The sequence below is a fragment of the Lynx rufus genome, unplaced genomic scaffold (assembly GCF_022079265.1).
Source record: "Lynx rufus isolate CCGP_SWC_20201006 ecotype Redwood Valley unplaced genomic scaffold, mLynRuf1.p SCAF_3, whole genome shotgun sequence".
In the NCBI taxonomy this organism is placed as follows: Eukaryota; Metazoa; Chordata; class Mammalia; order Carnivora; family Felidae; genus Lynx; species Lynx rufus.
Genome location: NW_025814845.1, coordinates 53,772,694 through 53,795,651, shown reverse-complemented (window position 1 = coordinate 53,795,651; position 22,958 = coordinate 53,772,694). Strand labels below are relative to the sequence as shown.

The 22,958-nt window shown below is 36.1% G+C and overlaps 1 protein-coding gene across 1 annotated transcript; it reads right to left on the bottom strand.

Annotated features, from left to right (window-relative positions):
* Positions 1-14,957: 14,957 nt before the first annotated feature.
* CABS1 (calcium binding protein, spermatid associated 1) lies at positions 14,958-16,163 on the bottom strand. The gene has a single exon (XM_047090610.1). The coding sequence runs from the start codon at positions 16,161-16,163 to the stop codon at positions 14,958-14,960; it is 1,206 nt and encodes a 401-aa protein (XP_046946566.1).
* Positions 16,164-22,958: the final 6,795 nt, after the last annotated feature.

Here is a 22,958-nt window from a genome sequence, read left to right as displayed (position 1 = left end):
ATGGCAATACCAATATAGATAAAAATGTAGACAGAAGTTAACCCTTGTCTTATTGTCAAGAAAACATAGAGAACTTATTTTTTGAGCTACTATTTTATAATTACTGAAGAGTTATTTGAGAACCTAAAACCAAATTATGATCAAGACGGTGAAGCTGATATCTTTGCACACAGCCATTGGTTCTATTAACTGAGATAATTTTTTTGAAAAACAGTATGGAAATATGCAAAAGATGAAAATGTTTGTATCTTTAACCTAAATAATCTGTCTTCAGAATGATCTTCAGTAAATTAACCAATAGGAAAAAATTTAAATCATTTTAATGTTACTTATAGGTAAGAAAATTTGGATACTGATAATCATGAAGACTTTATAGAAATTTAAAAAATGCTTGTTATAATAAGTGAAAAGTTTAACTACCATACTGTATGTAAATTATTCAAATAATACAAGTGAAAAGTTTAAATAGCACGCTGTATAAATTATTCAAATGGACAAGAGAGGAAATGTAAATGAAGGATAAAATAAGTGTGATATGATGGTTTAATATGTATGTGTATTTTGTTATTAAAATTTTACAGTGTTTTGTTGGTTTTATAATTTAAACACATAAAAGAAATCAAGAAATTGCCATTAAAATAATCTTCTGGCTCTGATTTTGACCTTACCTACTTACATAGACTTACAAAGACTTTACATACTTGCATAGACTTTAGACAAAAAATTTTTAACATTAATTTATAACTTAAAAATATGACAAGCAGAAATATGAGATATTCATATTAATATTGCCATTAGTATTATTTTTATTATTCATGAGTAACTTTTAGAAATTTGACATTTCTGCTAAATCTTTTATTTTCTTTTGATATGATCATTATTTCTAGATTCTCCTATTGATAGTAAATGCAAAAGAACCAAATCCACCAAATCCAAACCTCTCCAATTGAAGTTCTTTGAGGTCTATTATAAAGTTATCTTTTCTTGGGGAACCTGGGTAGCTCAGTTGGTTGGGTGTCTGACTCTTGATCTCAGCTCAGGTCATGATCTCAAGGTTTGTGAGTTCCAGCCCCTCCTTGGGCTCTGGGCTGACAGTACAGAGCCTGCTTGAAATTCTGTCTCTTCTTCTCTGTCTGCCTCTCTCCTGCTCTCTCTCTCTAGATAAATAAATAAACTTAAAAAAAGTTATGTTTTCTTCATAACTTTACATTTATATATCATACTTCAGTAATGAATCATATGTATATTTTTTGTCACTATCCATTTAACTAATTTTTCTCCCAAAGAAGAAAAGTAGCTACATAGAGGAATCAGTGACTAATTGTTTATGCTTACAAAATCTCATGTTCAAATGTGACCACTTTTCTAATCTTTAAGTTACTGCTTTAAAGACAAGATAGCCGTTGGAGTGCCTGGGTGACTCAGTTGGTTAAACGTCCGACTGCGACTCAGGTCATGATCTCATGGTTCCTGAGTCTGAACACCAGCTGGGACTCTGTGCTGAGAGCTCAGAGCCTGGAGACTGTTTCAGATTCTGTGTCTCCCTCTCTCCCTGCCCCTCCCCCACTTGCTCTCTATCTTTCTGTCTCTCTCAAAAATAAACAAACATTAAAAAAAAAAAAAAAAGAAACCATGATAGCCACAATCCAATTGATGGAGAATTACTACTAGCTTTAGCAATGATTTTATTAAGTAGGACATCTCCTTTTGATTATAAGGGAAAGATCACTGGATCAATAGTCATTGGAATTGAGCTTCAGTTGTCAAACCCTGGTCACATTGTTTAACCTGAGGCCCAGTTTCTGCTTTTAAAATGGAGTCATTAATTTATGATGAAATTGTCACAACTCAATAAACCCAAGAATAAGAATTGAAAACCAAATTAATAAGTGTATCTCCATATGTGAAACAGTCACAATCTCAAGTAAAATATAAGGAACATTTAGATATTTACCTGCCTTTCCCTTTGTAATGAGATAAATAGAATGGAAACATTCAATTGATAAAAATTAAAACAGGCAGGCCCAATGATTTCTTGCAAAATTAGTAAAATATAATATATATACATATATATGTACGTACATATATAATGTGTGTGTGTGTGTATATATATATATTTATACACACACACACACATATATGTTCATGCCACTGAAAACAGTTTTGTTATTGTAGGTACAAAATTATAATATGGATTCATGTCTAAAAAAGGAATCATTTTAAAACTGGCATTCCAGGGGCGCCTGGGTGGCGCAGTCGGTTAAGCGTCCGACTTCAGCCAGGTCACGATCTCGCGGTCCGGGAGTTCGAGCCCCGCGTCGGGCTCTGGGCTGATGGCTCAGAGCCTGGAGCCTGTTTCCGATTCTGTGTCTCCCTCTCTCTCTGCCCCTCCCCTGTTCATGCTCTGTCTCTCTCTGTCCCAAAAATAAAATAAAAACGTTGAAAAAAAAAATTAAAAAAAAAATAATAAAACTGGCATTCCAGAGGACAAGCTATTTTTATTATTATTTTTTACTGAAATTGTTAACATTTTGTTAATGTATAAGTGACTAGAACCTATAGATTGGTGATTTATTAAAGCAACTCAATTTATTTTCTATTTATCACATTTTCTTTCATTTAAAAAATTTTTTTTTATCATGTTCGTTATTTTGAGAGAGAGAGAGAGAGAGAGAGAGTGCGAAAGGGGGTGGGGGCAGAGAGAGAGGAGACACAGAATCCAAAGCAGGTTCCAAGCTCTGAGCGTCAGTGTAGAGCCCTACACGAGGTTGGAACCCACAAGCCGTGAGATAGTGACCTGAACCAAAGTCAGACACTCAGCTGACTGAGCTACCCAGGCTCCCCTATCATATTTTCTTTCAAATGCATTGTCTATTAGAATTATATGGAAAACAGTTTGAGATATGGAAAATGATGATTATAATAATTAGAAACAAGATATAATCAAAATCTAAGGAAAACTGATTTAAGTCTTCGAAATTTTAAAAATGATACCATAACAAGGGATCCTCTTTCTGCCTGTCCAGCAATGTCAGCCTTACCTCAGGTTTTGAAGTCTGGAAGCTTGGAGAAAGAGTACAAGTAATTCATGCCTTATAAAGGATTTTTCCCCCTATTATCCTTTCTATTTTGTTCCTATCAAACTTATTATTCTTATTATTATTATTTTAGCATTTGCTTCGGGGCTAATCCAAATTTTTTCCTGAAGCAAAAAATGGAGTGTTATAATCTTCAAAAGCTGACATTTCTCCTTTTCCTTTTTTTTTTTTTTTGAAACATCACGGCTGATTAACTGTGCATCAGAAAAATTGAAGGCTTATTCTTCATAATTTAAATATAATGCTCTGAGGCAATTTCTTTCCTTTATTTCAGGTAGTGTTTTCTCAAATAACTTGACATTTTAGTAACAAAGCAGTGATTATTGAAACTTGAATATAAACCCTAGGTCTGTGAACACTTTCATAATTAAGACTGCTGTTTATATTTGCCTTACTATTGTGTGATAATGTTGTGGACTCTGATCTGGCAGAAAGTATTTGAAGATGGTCGCTTCTTTTGTGTTCATCTTTAGCTTTGTAGGATAAAGTACTTCATTCCTGAAAGTTAATTTTTAGAGATTCTAACATGAGCTCAACTTTAAACATTAGTAACTATAGGGTAGCTGCAAACACGGCATTCTTTTCTTGCCTTTTCTGGACATAAAAATGAGAAAAAGATAGTTTGTGAACCATTTTGACACCACTTAACATGCTGACATTAAGATTAATAATTCCTTAATTAAATTGTCAAGTAAGATATGTTGTGTGCCACAGTACTTATCTTGCTCAGGAGAAATGTACCAGTTAGTAAATAATACAAAATGTGAACATTATAGTAAGTTGACATTTGCTTTCATGTAAGTTTTACTTACTTGAAAATGTCATACATCATGACAAAGATAGGTAAACATCATGTACTTACACCTGAATGGTCTACTGGTGGGTAATGGGATTTGTAATAGTTTTCTTTCAAGTTAGAAGTTAACAATTGTATGTCTTCTGGGCATTAATTTACCCAGTGATGAATTGAAGGTCAAGTGAGAACCTCCAGACTTTTTCTCCTAACAGTGAATTTGAGGGCACTGGACACACTGTCTCCTTGGTTATTGGTTTTTCAGTTTGTTTACATGATAGATCTATAGATATAGATATAGACATAGATATAGATATAGATATAGATACAGATATAGGTATATTTTAAGGATAGCTTATTACAATGAAGGCAACCTAAAATCCAAATCAAGATGCAGACCTAGATCTGTGTGCTTTTACATAGAATATTCTTTTGCATATGAAGAAACTGTGACTTGAGAAAATAGCTAGGTCATAGTTTTAACAGCCAATATTTTAACCCAAATTTGTTGATCTTTACAGCTTTTACTTTCCCTGCAGCAAGATATTTTTAAGTATGTTTGACTTCTGTTAGGAAAATTTTTGATTAATTATGATACTGAATAAGCTATGGACAGAGAATTATCTTAGGCATTTTTGTGTCTTTATCAACTGATAGATTTTCTGGCAAAAATTTAGGTGATAAATAGTGTTTTTGACCAAGTTAATAGATATCATGAACTTCCTTTCCTTTTCTGATTTTGTTGTAAATTATATCTAATCCAAAATTCTGTAGAATGAGATGGGTGCCTGGGTGGCTCAGTCATTAAGCGTCAGACTCTTGGTTTCTGCTCAGGTCATGATCTCATGGTTTGTGAGTTCAAGTCCCATGTTGGATTCTATGCAGACAGTGCAGAGCCTGCTTAGGATTCTCTCTCCCTCTCTCTGTTCCTCTTCCTCTCCCCCTCCCCTGCTGTCTCTCTGTCTCTGTCTCTGTCTCTCTCAAATGAATATGACAAACAAAAAATGAAAATAAAAACAATTCTGTAGAGTGAGAGAAAATGTGAGGATTTCAACTTATAGGATGCTTGTTCTCATTAAAGAGAGGCAGCCAACTTGGTTAAGAACAACTACCAATTGGAGCTCATACTCGAGCTTTCATCTTTCTACCTAAAATTTTCATGTTGAAGTGTCTGTGTAGTTAAGGCTGTGCTCATTTTATTACCATTCTGGTTGATGGTACAAATGGAATACACTCATATTGATAATTGATACTGATAATCATACTGATAATTGATACTGATAACTATTCTTACTGATTCCTACTCTAATTTCTTCTCTCTCTACTTCTTGCTTCCTCTGCATACCCAATACAACTTTTACATTTCCACTAAAATAATCTTTCTAAAACACAATTAAGATATTAGCCCCTTAAAACTTTTGATGTTTTCCATTTTATACAATAGCATCTCTCAACCCATGTTATATAGAGCATTATCTCCTAAGTCTATTTAAAGTTTTTAATTTTTTTATTTTGAGAGAGACAGAGAGTGTGAGCAGGGGAGGGGCAGAGAGAAGGAGAGAGAGAGAATCCGCAGCAGGCTTCATACTGTCTGTGGGGAGCCTGATGCGGGGCTTGAACTCATGAACTGAACCATGAGATCATGACCTGAGCCGAAATCAAGAGTCAGATGCTTAACCGACTGAGCCACCCAGGCGCCCCAGTTCCTAGGGATATTTACTGGAGCTCCTTGAAAATACAGCTCAATGACCACTTCATATACATATTCTCATTTAAAGACTCCAGGATATTCACCCCAACATTTTAGCAATGCATTTTACCTTGGAAGTCTTTTTAGCTCCTGCAAAAAAAAAAAAAAAAAAAAAAAAAAGTCATTAATTCCTGTGAAACTAGCTCAGGAATGAGTTGTTATATGAAATTTTAAGTCTAAGTTGCTAACACATGGTGTGATGGCTAATTTTATGTTAATTTGCCTAGGTTATGGTGACTGTTTGTCAAATACTAGTCTAGATGTTTCTGTGAAGGTATCTTATGGATGTGACTAACGTTTGTGATCCATTGACTTTAACTAAAGCTGATTACCGTCCCTAATGTGGATGAGCCTCATTTTATCAGTCAAAGGCATTAAGAGCAAAGACTGAAGTTTCCTAAAAAAGAAGGAATTCTGCCTAGAGACTGAAACAGAGAATCTGTATCAGAGGTTCCAGCCTGCAGTATTGCTCTGTGGATTTTGGACCCAAGATTGTAACATCAACTCAACCTGAATTTCTAGCCTGCCAGCTAGTGTTGTGGGTTTCAAACTCCACAGTCTCCACAATTACATGAGCCAATTTTTAAAAATTTTCTACATCCATCCATACATCTATCCATCCATCTATCCATCAATCATTGGTTCTGTTTCTCTGGAGAACCTGACCAATACACATAGTCTGACACAGTTTGATTATTTTTGCTTTTGTGAGGCTATAATATCAGGTACAACTTGGTATATCTGTTACCATTCTCTCCCAGATTCTCTGTGCTTTAAACTTACTTGAGTATTATTGAGCCCACCAAGTACAGTTGGACCTTGAACAATGTGCGGGTTAGGGGTCCCAGCATCCTACATAGTCGAAAATCCATGTATAACTTTTGACTCCCCCCAAACTTAACTGCTAATAACCTACTGGTGAAGTCTTACTGATAATATAATCAGTCTATTGAACATATTTTGTATGTTATATGTATGATATACTGTATTCTTACAATAAAGTAAGCTAGACCAAATAAAATGTTATTAAGGAAATCATAAGGAAGAGAAAATACATTTATAGTACTGTACTGTATTTACCAAAACAAAAACAAAAACAAAAATGAACAAACCACTAACAACAAAAAACCCCCATGTAAATTGACCTGTGGAACTCAAACCTGTGTTATTCAAGGGTCAACTCTACTTTTATGCTTCTGGATTTTTGCCCTTGCCCTTCCTCCCCTCAGCTTGAACCCAGTAATCCCCTTCTTGTCCCGGTAAATTCATTATTTATTTCTGAGTATCCAGCTCATGCCATCTTTCCTCCAAGAGCATTCATAGCCTCATAAATGAAATCACTATTCACTCTTTCATTTAATTCATTCATTTAGTAGATGTTTATTGAGCATCTACTGTGTTCAAAGCTGTCAGAAGTGAGCAGTGGACAAGAGAGGCATGATCTCTTTTCTTAGAATGGGGTGATCAGCGCTGTTTATTCAGGACACTCTATGACTGTTGCTGTGGAGCCATTATTAATACTGTCTTCTTTCAGTCTCACAAGTAGTTTGGTTTTGATGATAAATTATGTGGTCTCCTTCATTATCAAACATGCAGTTTAGTAAGGGAGACAAACTTTAAGCAGGTGTTGTGAGTTGAATTATGTCTTTCCCTTACCTCCAAATATGTTGGAGTCCTAACTCCCAGAACCTGATAACATGACCTTATTAAATTTGGGGTCTTTGAAGATGTAACAAAATTAGAGGAGGTCATGCTGGATTAAGGGTCTTAATCCAATGACTGGTATCTTTATAAGTGGAGAGAAATTTGAACATGGAGACACACAAGAGAATATCATGTGATGAGGGAGGCAGAGATTGTAATGATGTGTTCATAAGCCAGAATGTCAAGGACAGCTAGCAACCACCAGAAGCTAGAAGAAGCAAGAAAAGATCTTCCCCTTGAACTTTCAGAGAGCAGAAGCCCTGCTGACACCTTGGCTTCAGACTTCTAATCTTCAGAACCGTGAAGAGAATACATTTCTATTGTTCTAAGTCATCTAGTTTGTGGTAATTTATTTACAGCTTTCCTAGCAAATCAATACAACAGGTAACTTGAAAAATTTTGTGTGTTACATAAAGCAAGATATTTTGTGCTATGAGACAATATGATGGGAAAATACAGAGGCCTATCTGGTTGGAGGAAATGATATTTTGGGAATTTTAACAAGTGTCAGGAAGAGTATAGCATGTTTAGTGATACCGACACAAAACATAGCTTGATGCTCTAAAGAAACCAACAGATCTATATAGGTAAGATTTAAGAGTATAAGTTGACAGTAGGATGTCGTGAGGCCGCATAGATTAGCAATGTCCTGGTTGTGGAGAATCTGACAAATAACAAAATGATTTTGGACTTTATTCTGAAGTTGGTGGAAAGTCACGAGAGCATTTTGAGTATGAAGCTGGAAGTGGCATGATACATTTGTGATATAAAATGATATTCTTGCTTGATAAAACTTGGAATAAAGAAGAGGCAATGGAATGGAGGCAAGTGGATTCCTGAAGACCTCAGAGGTGAAAACTTTGTTTTTGTTGTTGCATGTGGGAAAAGGGAGAGGGGTGTGAAGGAGGAGTGCCAGTTTCCAGCTTGGACAACTGTGCAGATGGTATCTTTTGTTTGAGACAGAAAATATTAGAAGAGAAAAATGAAGGAAGGGGAATGCCAGTTTCAATTTAGACTTCTGTTATCTTTGAAGTGTATGTGAAAAATGCAAAAGAACATACCAGTGGTATTGTGGAAATAGACTGCAGACTCAAAGTTTAGTTCATGTACCATTTATTTGCTTCTAACCTGCAACAGGTGGAAGAATTGGGTAATGCACATATATTAAACACATACTGGCTCAGTTCCCCAGTCTTCTTGGTACCTTGAAGTTACAAATGTTCTTTAATGTATCCTTATGTAGAACATCTCTTTAGGAGAACTTTCTTTATGGTCAGGGTCATTTCATTTTGAAACTGGTTCTCTCTCTCTCTCTCTCTCTCATTCCCTTTCTCTCTCCCTGTTTGTCTCTCATATTGGATCAGGAATTCCTTAAGACATGAAAAATAGGTTTATGGCACAGGGTAGGAGGAGCTGTGGGTAAGGGTTACAGTGAGGCTTGTGAATATATGAGGGTTTAAACAGGGGTTACGTTAGGACAGAGAGGAACTTTGGACAGAGGTATCTTGTGTCAAAGCAAACTATAAATAGGATATCTTGTGACTTAGGAGAATCTTTTACCAAATACAATAAAGTATAAGCGATATTATTGAAGAATATATATGGTGAGTGGGATACACAGGTTATTACATCTAGAAGTGGTTAGAGAAGCTAGTACTTGGGGTGAGTCATGAAAGATGATTAAATATTTACCATGTGAAACTGCAGAGAATTCTGGGGACAGAGAGTATGAAGAATAAAGACACAGGAACTTGAAACTGTTTGTATTCTTAGTAGGATACTTCAGTTTTAACCAACAGAAAACTTCAACCCAAACTCATTTAACTAGAATGTAAAATGTATTGTCTCAGATAGATAAGCAGACCAGGCTTATTATATGAGGGTTTGACATATGATGTGACTACAACTCAGCTCTTTATATTTTTTGGCTCTCATTTCTTCAGCGTTGGCTTTATTTTCAGCAGCATGCTTCCTTGTGATCCCTAGATGGCTCCAGAAGCTCCTTGCACTACATGTTTCCAGACTGACATTTCTTTCAGAAGTTTATTTTCCACAAATGTGTTCTCTTTGCTCTGATTGATTTACGTGCTTATTCTTGAATGACCATGGTAAGGTGTATGGGACACTGAGCAATTAGGTCTTTGATGGAATGGGGGGGGGTCTATCTCACTGAAACGTGTGGAAGTAAAAGAGTTGTATTACAAATAAAATTTTATAGCAGGCAGGGGTTAGAAGCTAGGTCAAAAACAGTAATTGTCACTCACATTAAGGGAACTTTAATTCCTCACATTTCTTCATTTATAAACATTTATTGAGTACATACTAGGTACTCTTCAGCTCAGTAGTCATGGATCCCAGCTGTCAGGGAGTATACATTTAGTATTTTGTATAGATAGGGTGTAGTGTGTGAAAGGAGGGCAGGAGAAGTAAAGGTGCGATGAGGAAAAAGGTGGGTGGAGGGAAATCATGTAGAGAGGCTTGTGTGCCTTGCTGAAGAGTTTGGACTTTATCATAAAGACAGTAAGTAAAGATAGCAAGTAAAGGGCTTTAGAAGAAAGATGAGGACTTCAGGGCATAATTAATTGGTGGGAAAGAAGACAAGAGGTGGATTGCCAGTTACGGGATTGAAGGCAGGCTTAAAGAAGGGAGTGGCAGTGGAAATAGAGAAAGAAGTAGGGTTATAAGCTGAGTGATTCATTCTTCAACAATTCACACAAAGCTGTGTGACCTTGGGCTTTAGAGTTCTACAGGTGTGGAGAGCTAAGCTTTGCCACTTACTGGCTTGGTTACCCTGGTCCAGTGGCTTTTCTGTTTTTACTTTGGTCATCAGTAAAATAAGACTATCTGAAATGCCCACCCACTGTATGCCCCAAACTCCTTTCTAGAATCATCACTATTTAGTACATTTGAGAATAAAGACTGTTTCACACTTATTCCTTAATTCCCTATCTTAGCTGTGGTCCTTAGGTTCACCAATTCCTTTATTCAAGAATAGCATTCAAGACCTTGTTTCTTTGAGATGTTTAATGAAATTTCATGGTAAGGAGAAACTTTACTATGAAGGTGCACAATTTAAAATTGATTATTAAGTACCCATTTTTTGAAAAGTCTGATGTCCTCTGACCACCAATAATCTCACTAGCCACTGTATTTTTTTTTTTTTTTAATTATAAAGGTTTGCTTGACACACAACACTGGACACTCTTATTTCTGAACTCTAGCCAGTTGCCAACATGCTCTGTTCTTCCTGTCTTTGTCCAGTCCTATCTGTAAATTCCCATTATCTTGTCTTCTAGCACACATTATCTTTTTATTTTTATTTTTTTTTATTTTTTTTTTCAACGTTTATTTATTTTTGGGACAGAGAGAGACAGAGCATGAACGGGGGAGGGGCAGAGAGAGAGGGAGACACAGAATCGGAAACAGGCTCCAGGCTCTGAGCCATCAGCCCAGAGCCCGACGCGGGGCTCGAACTCACGGACCGCGAGATCGTGACCTGGCTGAAGTCGGACGCTTAACCAACTGCGCCACCCAGGCGCCCCACACATTATCTTTTTAATTGCTTAGCTGTTCTAGTCCAGCTTATGCCTCACTCTCTCTCAGTCAAAGGTAACACCAAACTATTTTTTCCTTCCTTCCTTCCTTCCTTCCTTCCTTCCTTCCTTCCTTCCTTCCTTCCTTTTTCTTTTTAGTGAAAAAGAGAGAGAGCGAGCATGTGTGAGTGGGGGAGAGGGGCAGAGGGAGAGAAAGAATCCTAAGCAGGCTCCATGCTCAGCGCAGAGCCTGATGTGGGGGGCTTGATGTCATGACCCTGGATCCACAACCTGAGCTGGAATCAAGAGTCAGACACTCAACTGACTGAGCCATCCCGGTACACCCTATTTTTTAAACAAAGCCCCTGAAAGAAACTATGGTTGCAGTTTAGAAAATAATGATGCTTTCAGCTTGCTGCCTATCTCAATTCTAAGGTTGATTTGAGGAAAAAAATGATTAAAACCTTAAATAGCTTTCAACAAGCACCATATAATTTGGTTCTTGCCTACTTTCTCAGTTTCAACTTGAAGTCTTTCTCAACTGACACGTGTTCCAATCACATGATCTGTTCATTTCCTTGAGAAACTTGGGCCATTTCTAGCCTCAGGGCTTCGGGTGTGTTGTGTCCTCAACTCTTCATATTTGTCAGTCTTTGTTTAAATCTCACTTCCTCAGAGACAACTTCCCTGGATCTAAACTTATGTGAAGTCTGCAGCTATAATCTCTTATTATTTTTGTTTGTAATACACAACACAGTCTGTAGTTGGCATTGCTTCATATGTGATTGAGACTATTTGTTTAATATTTCTCTTTTCCAGTGGATTAATTTCCATGATGGGGGAGGCTTTGTCATTTGGTTCAGTATAGCATCCATAAGAGGCTTTTGAGGTATTTGGACCACAGCAGGTACAGAAAAAATATTTTATAAATGAAAAATGATGTTGACAATCATTCATCCCCCTGGTGTACACTTTATATTCTGGATTTCATGCATTTGTAAATGCACAAAAGCAGAGAATGAAATAATGCATTTAAACTTCATTTAGAAGTTTAGTGTGAAATTTCCCTTTTCCCCTATGTGATTAAATCTTTTATAGACCATTTAAAAAATGCATACTATTGCTTTATATGGGTATACAGAAATGTAACCAGTTCCATGTCACCGGAATTTTAGATTATTACTTTTAGTGTTTTCTTTTATAAACATATAGAATTAAATGAATGCCGTTGCCAACATCCTTTTTTTGTAAAACTGTGAGAGCCAAGAGAGCATAGTGATTAAGAGAGCATGAGCTATGAAGGACTGCCTGGTTTGAAGCCTTTGCTACATAGTAACTATGAGGCTTGGGCATGTTCTATAGATTTGCTGACTCAGTTTCTTTATCGGTAAAATGGGTATAATATTGTTCTTTCTTATAGGATTGTCATGAAAAGCCAGTGTTATTCTAAATGTGAACCCAACCAAACCTGTAATAACTGTCAGCTATTTTAAAGAAAATTTTAAGAAAGTTCTTAGTTGCAAAATAGGCCAAAAAGTTTAAATATTTTTAATACATGTTGCGTGTACTTTTAAACTGACTCCCAGAAAGGGTGGAGAAATTTGCACTAGCCAACAATGAATATTTAAAATTATCATTGTCAATTGTCAAATGGATATATATAAATATATATATATATTACAAAATATATGTAATAGTTTCACTTTCTTTAAATACTATAATCATTGACTTTTTCTTATGTTTACTGGCAATTTGTATTTCATGAATTATTTATCTCTACTGCTCATTTAAAATGCTTTCTTTTTAGGAGTTCTTCATAGAATAAGGATAGTAATCTTTTCACTGCCATGTATAATGCAATTATTTTTCCACAGTTATCATTTGCTTTTTGATTTTATGTTGATTTTCTTTTGTACAGAATTTTAGCTATTTATGGTATCAAATCAATGAATCTTCTTTTTTCCATTTCTTATGTGCTTAAATTTTTTGACTCCATTTGAATAAATATACATGTTTCCTTCTACACTTTTTTATGGTTTTATATTTAAGCTTCTTGTCCATGTAGAATTTATTTTATATTGTGGTCTTAACACTGCGCTTAATTTTTCTCAAATAGTCAACTGTCAAGGAAGGCTTAATTACTTATCATATTTCATGGTTTTGAAGTTCACTTTACCATGTAATAAATTTTTTAGTTAAAATGTGTTTCTGAGTTTTAACATGCTACTGTAATTATGCTAGTCTATATTCTATCTAATGGTGTAAATCCCTCCTCCTCCCCCACCCCCAGTGTACCACTTACTATTTACCTACTGTTTTGACTTTTTCTTTTTTAAAAATATAATAAAATTATGAGCCTCTGTATAATAATTCTGTCCTTGGTGTCCGGAGCTAAGCTGTTCTTTTTTTTTTTTAATTTTTAAAAAGATATTTATTTTTGAGAGAGAGAGTGAGAGAGAGACAGAGTGCGAGCAGTGAGGGGCAGAGAGAAAGAGAGGGAGACACAGAATCCGAAGCAGGCTCTAGGCTCTGAGCTGTCAGCATAGAGCCCCACGAAGGGCTCAGACTCACAAACTGCATGATTATGACCTGAGCCAAAGTTGGACACTTAACTGACTGAATCACTGAGATACCCCTAAGTTGTTCTTTAAGCAAACACTGGACTTTAATTTTACAGCTGACCCTTGAATAGCACGTGTTTGAACTGTGCAGGACCACTTATCTACGGATTTTTTATGGTATAGTATTGTAAGTGTATTTTCTCTTCCATGTGTTTTTTTTAAATAACATTTTCTTTTCTCTTGCCATACTTTATTGTATGAATGCAGCATATAACAGATACACAAAATATGCGCTAATTGATTATTTATATTATTGATAAGGATTCCAGTCAACAGTAGACTATTAGTAGCTTAGCTCTGGGGGACTCAAAAGTTACAGGTGGATTTCTGACTGGCAGAGGAATTTACCTCTCTTATCCCCGTGTCGTTCAAAGGTCAACTGTGCTTATATGTTTCTCGTAATTTCAGAATTCTGTACTGGAATATCAAACACATCTACACACAGTAAGTCAGTTGCTGTCAAAAGATTTATTGAAGGAAAATCAGCAAGATGAAAACAGACCCATTTTAAAAGTCTGTGACAGAAAAAAAATGAAGATACATGTCCTTGAACTGCTAACCAAAAGCACAAGAAGAGTATGATACCAATGATTAAGACCTGAAAAAAATTGACAAAAATTCAGGAAAGAAATTTTACAGAAAGAAAATTAAATTGATTCATACATTTATACAAATATTGTTTCTGACAAATTTACATGTTTATGAAATAATCATTTTTTCTTAGTTTGTGTCCAACACAAGCCAGGAACCCTATAAGATTTCTTACATTTCTTACAGGTGGGTGCTAAACAATTACTGAATAGTCTTAATTATTGCAAATATATTTTTTTAATAGAAGAGGCATGAAAAAAATCTGTTTAGAATTAGCATTTCAAAACTTTTTATTTTATTTTATTTTATTTTATTTTATTTTTTTTATTTTTTATTTATTTATTTTTTTAATATATATGAAATTTATTGACAAATTGGTTTCCATACAACACCCAGTGCTCATCCCAAAACGTGCCCTCCTCAATACCCATCAAAACTTTTAATACTACAACAATTTTTTTGAGATAAGTTAATTCAGTTCTCTTCAACTCACACTAAAATGTGCTATTCAGGGTTAACTAAAGTGACATACATCATTAAATGTAGTAGGAAGTGATCTTTCTTTATTGCTCTCTCTTTATATCCATGAAGGCTGAGATTAAAGACTTTTATATTAAGGTAAATAGATAACTAAATTAAACCTTTTGATACAAGGGGAACTCTTGTATTTGAGTTTTTAAGTTTCCATAAATATATCCTACTGCATGACCTCTATTGCTAAACGTCTGCATTTTTCTGAGTCTAATACTTGCCTTAAATTCTCACATTCTTTAACTTAATAAGATTTTTGCTGAACAAACTTCTTAGATGTTAAAACTAGCTTTCCAGGCTATTACTCAAGTCTATGCGGCATATGTTTTGTTGCTTTCAAATCAGGAACTCATCTGGTTCTTCCTTCAGTAGCTTAAAGACACCCATTTCAGTAGTAAAAGCATCGTCCTCATGGCTTAGGGTATCTAGATCAGAGGTAGTTCTTGCAAGTGGCTCACTGTCCTTAGTTACATATTCCATTGTATTATTTTCAGACAGATCTTTTGTCGTAATAGATGAATCTTCCATGAGGTTCACATCTACTGATATAGGGACTACAAAGTCATATCTAGATTCAACAGCAGTAAGCAAAATGGGATGGTTCTCTGCTTCATTTGTAATATCTTTCTCCATCCAAACATTGACTTCATCCATAGACTCTTCATCAGTTGTCAGAACATCTTCTGGGTTATCTTCGCACCTTTCAACAGTGGTAGTGAGCTCAAACACAGTGATGAACTTTTCCTCATCAGAATCTGTTAGTTTAGGCACAGCATTGGGGTCATCCTCTGGAATGTTGAGGTCGATTTCAGTCACTTTCTCTTCTGTAAGGGCAGCTATATCTGGAATAGTGGTGAAGTCTTTTTCAGTAGCAGAAGAGATTTCAGACTCAGGAATAGACGAGGTGGTGATCTGGACAGCCTCATCAGCAGTGACATTGGATTTAACTGAGGAACTGTAATTGTTAACATCAGGTTCATCCTTCTTAGCTGGAAGGGCAGGGGTGTCCACAATGCTAGCGGTGCCATCTTTCAGTGTGCCAGAGACTTCAGAAGTTATAGAGACATATTCATTCCCTGGGCCAGTGGTATCCAAGAGAATATCTTCTTTTGCTATGTTAGTGGAAAAATCTATTAAAGAAACAGTAGCACTTGGTGATGAGATATTACCAATTTTCACTGGAATGAAGTTTTCAGTAATAGAGTCATTAGCCATGGAGTTTGTTGTGCCTATCAGACTAGTAATTTCTTTCTCCAGATGGGTTGATGACCTAATAAGATGAGACTCAGCATCATCTTCTGATTTTAGTTTTTCCTTCAGAGATGTAAACTTGTTGCCTGTTGTTGAAAAATCACTTTCTAGTGTATTGTCATTTAATGAAGTAATGTGGTCTCCTTCTGAGGTCATAGTTGTTTCTGATTTAGGAATAGTGTCATCCCCAAATAAAATGGTTGCTTCAGTTGTTGTTTTCCTGCTTTCTGTTGGAGGATGAGAGCAAATTTTTGGCAAACCATCTTCAGCCATGGGACAAAATGGCACCATGCACACTCACAGGTCTTTCTCTGGGCCCAGTGGTTTCCCTAGGCAGGAGAGTGATGTTCATGATAGTGATTGAAGCATTGGTCATCATGGTGATTGTTGCATCAACCATAGAGCCAATGGCACTGGCTCTCCTTGGAGGTTGTTTCTGTGCTCTGATTGGGCAACTAGTTTCAAGAGTATGGATATTAGATTAAAAGGCAGTAGAATCCTCTCTGATTGTGAAATCAACATTCACAGCTGGATTTGTCTTCTTTTTGTTTATAAGGGATGTGCCTTCCAATATGGAGCTAGTGTCACTTGAAACAGACATAGCAGAGTCTGCCAGGTACTTTGTGGGTTGAGGGTCAGTGGGGAGAACTCTGGAAGCCATGAGATTATCAGCATCAGTTTCAAGTGGCCTGTCTTTCAAGTAAGTTAACAGTATGTTTTTGAGGTGAAGTGTCTTCTCTTGAGATTTATGGTTATTTAAATGTCTAAAAACATTGATGGCAGTTTTGGCAATGAATGTAGCATGCAGAAGGTAATTAGGTAGCAAGGATTTCAATTAGTTTTCCTCTTCAGAGAGTGAATTCTCACTTTTTCAGTAAAGATAATAAGTAAGTAATATTTAGGGTTCTTATAATTTTCTTCTTCATTACAATTCTTACTTTTTTTTTGTGAATTAACATGCTTAACAAGGACGATATCAGGTCTTGTAGATTTAATTTCTTCAGGAATATTTTTCTTTACAGTGTGTTACTTCAACCTAATGCCAGGGAGTTGGCATTATATGTCAGAATTCACCCAGAAACAACATCAAAATGTGGAATAACTGTATTAGCCTTAAGAGTTTTATCCTCAAATTTCAGAGGGAATGTTTCCTATAATGATGTTAGTTAATTCAACCATCGTCATTTTGTTATCATTCTTAATATTTAGCTATTTAGATGAAAGGAGATTATAGTCTGGTGTTAATATTTTCCCAGTGTTATTAGAAGAAAGAGAATTTTCGGACTCAGATACAACTAAATATGAAAAAGGGCAGCAGTATCAGTCAGAGCAGTGGTTTCCATCTCAAGAGCAAATGCTTTCTCTTCATTAGATTTGGACTCAACCTCCAAGTTTACAGTGTCTTTTCTTAGTTGATTGGCCTGGTATAGACATATACATGACCACTCTCTGTAGAACTATGATAGGTTTTTAAGATGGGAATTTTTCATTTTAAAGACACAGGTAGCTTCTCCAGCTATGTTTTCGCTTCAAGGAGATGTCACTATGAAGGGTCTCAGTGTCTCTATTGACATAAGAAATGCTGTCAGCATCAGGGACAAGGAGGAAAGTCTTTTAAGTTAATGACAGGCATGGCTCTTTATTTCTAAGTCATTTGCAGTGGCAGGAAAGGAAATGAGAAGGTAAACCTATTCTCTGGGTTGATTAACTGGGTTGATTTAACCTCTACTCCACCCCCTCCCCCTTATCTAGTGTTTATGAAGTTTAATTCAGAATAAGCATGGTATAAACAGAAGATTGGTGTCTTTGTGGCAGGAATTCTTTTATTCTGTGTACAAAAAGTGGGAAAAAGGAAGTGTTAACTGTATAATTGCTAGAAGTCAGGTTGGAGTACTTGCTATTTCTTATATTGAATAGAGTTAGAATAAGGAGCAAAATATTCATTTTTATAGGCATTTAGTTCCTGGTTAGAAATGTCAGGTGAAATGATACCATCTTTGTAGACACTAATTTGTCAAATAGTCTTTAATTTCAGGGATTACTATTGTGCTCACATCAACTCTGCTTCTACTAATATAACTGTGAGGTGGGATCACATTGATTATAGCATACAAAGGCTTTTCTTGGCTATAGAGAATATTATTACCATTATCTTGTTTTTTTTTTTTTTTTTAACCATTGACCTCTTTACATGGACACTTTACATGGAAAGTGTGTGTCATCTATCAAAGAGAAAGAAGCATATGGTGAAAATCCTGGTGGGACTGCTGGAATTTTAGCAATTTTGAGGGTGGAACTGGAATCATCTGCTCTGGGGAACATAGGACACTCTTATTGGACCAACAAGTCATTACCACCAAAGATACTAGCTGACTTAAGGATAGAGGATCAGATTCTATAGGTGAAGTTCACTTTATCTGAACAATACTTTCCTCTATTGTTGTAGTGTCTATTACACTAATGGAAACAGTTTGTCTTTTCTCAGAAGAGCATCAAGTTTATATTTAAGTAGCAATTTCTTCAGGTCCAGGATGAAAAAAACCCCTTTTGTTAAGTGAAAAAAAAAAAAAAAAGGAAGTTGTTAGCAAAAGAGGGTGAGTTTGCAATAAGGCCTCAGGAATGTTATCTGACAGTTTAGGATTTTCAGCGATACTTGACTAGAAAGAGTCCTCAGATATAGACTTTGAAAATGCTGATGTCATACTGATGCCCACCATTAAGACTGTCTTTGTATGGAGAATATCTTCAGATCTATCAGATGAAATGTAACGTTAAATTTTAAAAGAATTAACTGAGACAAGTGGTGTCTCCTATGGACATTAGAATTCCTACTTTATTATTATTATTATTTTAATTATAATTAATTTATTAATTTTAATATAATTTATTGTCAAGTTGGCTAACATATAGTGTGTAAAATATGCTCTTGGTTTTCGGGGTAGATTCCCATGGTTTGTCACTTACATAAAACACCCAGTGCTCATCCCAACAAGTGCCCTCCTCAATGCCCATCACCCACTTTCCCTCTCTCCCACGCCCCCATCCACCGTCAGTTTGTTCTCTGTATTTAAGAGTCTCTTATGGTTTGCCTCCCTCCCTCTCTGTTTGTAACTATTTTTTTCCCCTTTCCTTTCCTCATGGTCTTCTGTTAAGTTTCTCAAGATCCACATATGAGTGAAAACATATGAAATCTGTCTTTCTCTGCCTGACTTATTTCACTCAGCATAATACTCTCCAGTTCCATCCATGTTGCTACAAATGGCCAGATTTCATTCTTTTTCATTGCCAAGTAATATTCCATTGTATATATAAACCACATCTTCTTTATCCATTCATCAGTTGATGGATATTTAGTCTCTTTCCATAATTTGGCAATTGTTGAAAGTGCTGCTATAAACATTGGGGTACATGAGCCCCTATGCATCAGCACTCCTGTATCCTTTGGATAAATTCCTGATAGTGCTATTGCTGGGTTGTAGGGTAATTCTATTTTTAATTTTTTGAGGAACCTCCACACTGTTTCCCAGAGCGGCTGCACCAGTTTGCATTCCTACCAAGAGTGCAAGAGGGTTCCCGTTTCTCCACATCCTCGCCAGCATCTGTTGTTTTCTGATTTGTTCATTTTAGCTACTCTGACTGGTGTGAGGTGGTATCTCATTGTGGTTTTGATTTGTATTTCCCTGATGAGGAGTGATGTTGAGCATCTTTTCATGTGTCTGTTGGCCATCTGGATGTCTTCTTTAGAGAAGTGTCTATTCATGTCTTCTGCCCATTTCTTCACGGGTTATTTGTTTTTTGGGTGTGGAGTTTGGTAAGTTCTTTATAGATTTTAGATACTAACCTTTTATCCGATATGTCATTTGCAAATATCTTCTCATTCTGTCGGTTGCCTTTTAGTTTTGTTGGTTGTTTCTTTTGCAGTGCAGATGCTTTTTATCTTGATGAGGTCCCAATAGTTCATTTTTGCTTTTGTTTCCCTTGCCTCCAGAGACGTGTTGATTAAGAAGTTGCTGCGGCCAAGATCAAAGAGGTTGTTGCTTGCTTGCTTCTCTAGGGTTTTGATGGTTTCCTGTCTCACATTTAGGTCTTTCATCCATTTTGAATTTATTTTTGTGTATGGTATAAGAAAGTGGTCTAGTTTCATTCTTCTGCATGTTGCTGTCCAGTTCTCCCAGCACCATTTGCTAAAGAGTCCGTCTTTTTTCCATTGGATACTCTTTCCTTCTTTGCCAAAGATTAGTTGGCCGTACATTTGTGGGTCCAATTCTGGGTCCTCTTTTCTATTCCATTGGTCTATGTGTCTGTTTTTGTGCCAATACCATACTGTCTTGATGATTACACCTCTGTAGTAGAGGCTAAAGTCTGGGATTGTGATGCCTCCCACTTTGGTCTTCTTCTTCAAAATTACTTTGGCTATTAGGGGTCTTTTGTGGTTCCATACAAATTTTAGGATGGCTTGTTCTAGCTTCAAGAAGAATGCTGGTGCAATTTTGATTGGGATCGCATTGAATGTGTACATTAGAATTCCTACTTTAAAAAGAGTCTGTGTATCTTCAGATTTTGTAAATTTATTGGAGAAAATAGAGTTATTGATCTTAGTTGAGGTGATTATCATCATTGTTGGAATGTAGCTTCTGAGGAAGTTTCAGGTTCAATATTTTCATTCATGAGAGAATTCTCAGCTTCAGAAACAGGGAGGTGAGAGGAACAGTTATATCTTGAGATTTGGTTATAGCAACATCCACATTTTTGGCCTCTTCCCCTCCAGTGATTGGAATGCTGGATGCATGAGTAAAGAAATTGTAATTAAAGGATGTGTTGGCCTGTGGTGTCACTATTTTTGTTGTTGTTGTTGTTGTTGTTGTTGTTGTTGTTGTTGTTGTTTCCAAGGAAGATGGTGTAGATAGCAGGGTTAGATATGACCCTCGTTTCTACTTTGTTGTTTGTAGGCTTCTCAGGGATACCCTTTGGAGTAATTGTTCCTGTGACTGAAGAATATCAGCACTAAAGAAAGTGTTTCCTTCAATTTCTTTGTTAGCTTGTGGTACAATAGAAATTGAAACCTAAATAATATATATTTTTTATCTTGACAATGGATTAATGTGTATCATTTGTGCTCTGAAGTTTGAAGTTCAGTATGTGTTGCTCTGAAATTGGCTAATTTAATTCCAACTGAGAATTTCCTTCTACCATGGAAATGATCTCTGTGTAAGATAAAGATTTTTCATCAGTAGGAATAGTGGTAATTACTTCTGTTAGCAAGTTTGAGTTCCCAGTAATGAACTCAAGGACCTGACCCTGAGGACCAGATCCATCTGGGAGGGAATCCTTTGGCATGTGACAGCTTGAGTAAGCTGCTACAGGGACACGGTCAGAATCCTCGTTCACTGATTTATTATCAGCAATGACATTTTTATTCACAAGATAAGGCTTTAGGTCAGCATCTTTTAGAGAGTTTGTTTCCACCTGAATAACTGGATCATTTCCTATTCTATTTACATCTGTAAGGTGATTCAGTTCAGCTGTGTCTTTCACTGGAGAAGCTTTAGTTATTTTCCTTGTGTAATGGAAATTTGGTTTACTATATTCATTAGGAAAAAGAGAAGAAAACTTGGTGGTTGTTTTCTTGGGTTCTGCATTTTGATCACGAAATTCATCAGTACCAAAAATTTTGCTTTTGGTGACAACAGTAGCAGATGTGCTAGGTTTGACATTAGCCATGTTGTCTGAAGAACCTGTAGAGTCAGCTTGGAGGACAGTATAGACAAAGGGGACTATTTGACTTTTAGTATTTTTTCCTTTTGAGACAATGCCTTTATTGAAGTAAGGTGAGTCTATAGACACAGGCTCTGATATTAACACTGTTGGGTAGTAGAGGTTTGTGCCTTTTATAAGTTTGGGAGATGCGGTTTCTTTAGTAGGGACTTTAGAAGTTAGGATGAGAATTTCAGGTAGTCCCATATATGCAAGTTTTAGAGACCTGACACTCCCCGATGATGGAAAGCTATAATGGTCAATGTTATTTTTGTTCTTAGTAGAAGTAGCAGGAGCATTTTGCATGTTGGCAGACATCTTTTTCAAAGGATAAAAGAAAGTAAGAGCCATCTTGATTGCATCTTCTTTGTTTTCTTTCACATTGGAGATGCCATCACTGGAAGGCTGAGCTGAAGGAAAATTACTAAACCTTGAATCATATACTGTAGCTATACCTGTTTGATCTTCAGTAAAGTCAGATATACTGGATGTGGTAGTGTCTCGTCTCTGGGGTGTAAATGTCTTATAAATGATAGGTGCTATGTTTCTCCTGAGAAAATTAGCACTGTTTTTAAACGCATGATTAGTAGTATCCGTTGTGAATGTCTTGCTATCAGCTACGAGTTTTATGTCTGGAGAAAGGGAATGCTCAATTATTTTATGTTCTAAATCAAAGCCTTCAGAGGGAATTATGGTGCCATCATCATCATTTATGGTACCTTTTCCCACAGGTGTTTTGTCAGAAAAACTAGAAGGAAAATTTACACTTGTGTCAATTAGGAAGTGAGTTGTGGGTCTGTGAGCTTTGGTATTGACATGGGCATTAGAATCCTTGAGAGCAATGACATCAGTGTCAGTGCTGTTTTCCTGTCTCAGAATCGTAGCTTGGTAGTTTTCTCTGGCTTTGAACACTGGTAATATTATTTTAGATAGACTGTCTGGAGGAGTAACTGTGGTATGTGGTGCATGAGACACATGTGTCTTGGGGGCATATATGAGTGTGCTCATTTTTATCAGGGAATTATCTGCTCTATCTTCTAATTCTGCAGTATGCATATCTGAGACATATTCAGATCCACTGTCATCAGACATAATAGCTGTATGGTCCAAATATGCTGGAGTGATTTTATATGTAGAAGAAATGTTATCCACTCTTTCTGAAATGTCTCCTGTAAAATAAATGATTTCATATTCAGCTGCCATCTCTCTCTTTAGAAGGTCTTTATGCTCAGATATATTCCCTTGTAAAGTGTTCGCCATGTCTTTTTCAGAGGTAATGATAATAGGTGAAATGATACCTTTATCATATGGAATAATTATTTTCTCATGTGG

Bases quoted from the DNA above. Each gene is read 5' to 3' on its own strand.
- CABS1 (XM_047090610.1), bottom strand. From the start codon at position 16,163: ATGGTGCCATTTTGTCCCATGGCTGAAGATGGTTTGCCAAAAATTTGC.